At 45.0% G+C, this 2,962-nt stretch overlaps 1 protein-coding gene across 1 annotated transcript in view; it reads left to right on the forward strand.

Moving 5' to 3' along the window:
• LAPTM4A (lysosomal protein transmembrane 4 alpha) overlaps nucleotides 1-964 on the forward strand; it is a 5,691-nt gene extending 4,727 nt beyond the window's left edge. The window contains exon 6 of the mRNA XM_010021090.1: nucleotides 176-964. Within this exon, the coding sequence (XP_010019392.1) occupies nucleotides 176-250 (75 nt within the window). The 3' untranslated portion in view covers nucleotides 251-964. The remainder of the gene's footprint in view (nucleotides 1-175) is intronic.
• The last annotated feature ends 1,998 nt before the right edge of the window (nucleotides 965-2,962 follow it).

Raw genomic sequence — 2,962 nt, forward strand, 5'->3', positions numbered from 1 at the left:
TTCTTTCACTTCCTTACTATCTTTCTAGAAACAGCAGCAAGTTCTTCTTAAACATTTACCTGCAACAGAGGGTTAAGTTGCTGATGGGGCATCAGTGCTTTTGTGCTGTTCTGTTTTGTTTTGGTTTTTTTCCCTAAACCTCTACATTAATCTCTTCAAAATGTCTTCTCCTCAGTATGTTCTGCCCACTTATGAAATGGCAGTGAAGATGCCTGAGAAGGAACCTCCACCTCCCTACATACCTGCCTGAAGCAATTTTAATGTTGATTAACATCTGTACCAGCTTCCTGGGGGTTTTGTCTTTTAATCTTGCAAAACTGCTTAAGTAATAGAAATATTCAGGGCTTTAGGAGCAAACTGTTCTGTTTAAAATATTTGATACAAACTTACTAAGCAAAACACATCTGAGAGTGATTTTGTTTGCTTTAATTTTTGTTCTCCTTAATGCTCTTAAACATTTTATTGCCTTAGGGCCTTACACTGCAAGAACTTATGCATGTGACTAACTTGTGGCTTTTAATAACACCAACTGAGCCAATCTGCGATTGAAGTTAGCTACAATTATAAGTGTCTGCAGGATCATGCCCTTAATTTATATTAATTTTTTTATAAAGTAGGTCATAAAGACAATCTGATCGTGCAGCAAAATGACAGTTTGCCTTTATCCAGTTTCTGGAGGGGGACGGGGTTTGAATGTGGTATATTCGTGACTCTTTTTACTTTGCACTTTCCTGAATATGTTATCTTACCTTCATTGTGGTATTTTGGTTATCCCATGTTCTTGAAACATAGTAGTTTTCAGGAAGAAGTGAGGGTGGCACGGGAGTTCTATTACCATGTGCTGTGAATGCAAGAAAAATAAATAGAAATGTGAAGATGGTTGCATGCTTCTAATCTTTATATGTATTTTCCTCTTTGTGATAAAGGATACTTAAATAAATCTTTTACAAAATGTTTACCAGTAGCCTTGCTTGTCTGTTTGTTGGGTTTGGGGTTTTTAAGTGTGCTGCAGGTGGTCCCACATACATGCAACTTCAGGAACATGGGCTTCCCATAGGTTGTTTAGTGGCTGGTCTTCCTGTGGGTGCAAAATGGGGATTCCCTTTGAGGTATTAAGCTTGCTTTGCAGCCTTTGCAGTTCATGTACTCGGTTGTCTTCTGCTTGTCTGGTTGCTACTTACATAAGCTGGGAAAAGGGAATTGTACTGGAGGCTTCTGGATCTTGGGGCAAATTTGATGTCTGATGAGCTCAGGCAGACACCCAGAGGGACTGCAATGTGGTTTACACTGGAAAATGTCCGAAATGGTTAGATGGATGTTCTAAAAAAAGAAACAAACAAAAAAGTAAACTGAACAATTTTCTACTCTTCCTTCTCTGTAGTAAGAGGTAAAAGATAACTTGTTGATCTGCTACAAATTTCTGCAGCATGATTGTTGGTTATTTCAGCCTGTTCAACCACATGCCTCCTTGCTGTTCCCCTAACACATTTACAAGTGCCTTCTGTCCTTACCATGCCATCAGTAACAGTTTCATGAGCTTTCCTTTTACTGAAGTTTTCCTTTACATGAGCACCTCGACTGTGGGGGGGCTGAAAGACCATGTGAAATTGAAGTGGTATAAGAAACACAGCTGGAACTGCTGTGGTGGCGTGAGGTACTCATGTACCCATCTCGGAGTGCACACTGTGGCCATGATCCTTCTGCTCTAGGGTGACTCTGGCTCTGACATGGCCACTGAGGCTTCCCAAAATGCAGGTAGGTAACCACATGGGTGAGCAGTATTTGGTGGCAGCAGACACTGCCTGAAGTTGCTGTGGAGTGTGTGTGCATGTGCTGTTGCTCAGAGCTGCAGCTCCCTCCAGGAGATGGAAGCTGTTTTACTCCACCAGACCTTGTCCTTTGACTTTCTTCTGTGTGAAGGGTGGTGGTCCCTCTCCTCTGACGCCGTCTCGAGTCTTTGCGAGTGTATGATGGCCTCATATACTGAGCAGTCAAGACAGTAATTGCTGAAGTGGGGCAATACCTGCCTGGGGCCATACTGCACCCATACTCTGGTGCTGTGTAGGGTAGTGTTCAGAATCAGAACAGTTTGGGTTGGAAGGGACCTTAAAGCTCATCTAGTTCCAACCCCCCTGCCATGGGCAGGGACACCTTCCACTAGACCAGGTTGCTCCAAGCCCCGTCTAACCTGGCCTTGAGCACTGCCAGTGACGGAGCAGCCACAGCTTCTCTGGGCAACCTGTGCCAGTGTCTCATCACTCTCATACTGAACATCTCCTACCATCTAATCTTAATTTACCCTCTGTCATCTTCAAGACATTCCACCTTGTTCTATCCCTGCATGTCCTTGCAAAAATCCACTGTTCAGCTTTCTTGTAGGCACCTTTAGGTATTGGAAGCTGCTTTAATGACTCCCTGGAGCCTTCACAAGGCTGAACAAGCTAAACTTTCTCAGCCTGTCTTCATAGGAGAGGTGCTCCAGCCCCCAGAGCATCTTCGGGGTTCCTGTTCCCCTTACAGAGGCTAAGGGCAAAATAACGGCCGAGTCCACTGTAGGGTCAGCAAAGGTGTCTTCTAAAAGACTCTGCTGGAGATTGTAGTGGATCTGTTCCCTAAATCGTGCCTTCCCTTAGAGCTTGCTGCAGCTTCCCACAGGAACTGGCAGGATCTGCAGTGCCAGCGACTAGACAAAGTGCCCTACGTTAGGTCTGACAATAGGGGAGGCAGTTTGTTGTTCCTCGGTGATCACGCTGTGAGCTTTTTCTCCCATTCTTTGCAAATACTGTCCCGGACCTAAAGCCTTGAGACCAGAAGTGCAAAGTTGGCAGTCCTGGATCAAGTGATTCCAGCGTTCGGAGAAAGGCTGTGGTTGTGCTTGAGCTCCCGAGGCTTCCACGTTTGAAAACTGTCCACGCCCTGCTGCCAGCTACCAAAGGCGCGCTCTGACCCTCACAGCCCCTCT

Source organism: Nestor notabilis, unplaced genomic scaffold (genome assembly GCF_000696875.1).
Source record: "Nestor notabilis isolate BGI_N333 unplaced genomic scaffold, ASM69687v1 scaffold24658, whole genome shotgun sequence".
NCBI classification, from domain to species: Eukaryota; Metazoa; Chordata; class Aves; order Psittaciformes; family Psittacidae; genus Nestor; species Nestor notabilis.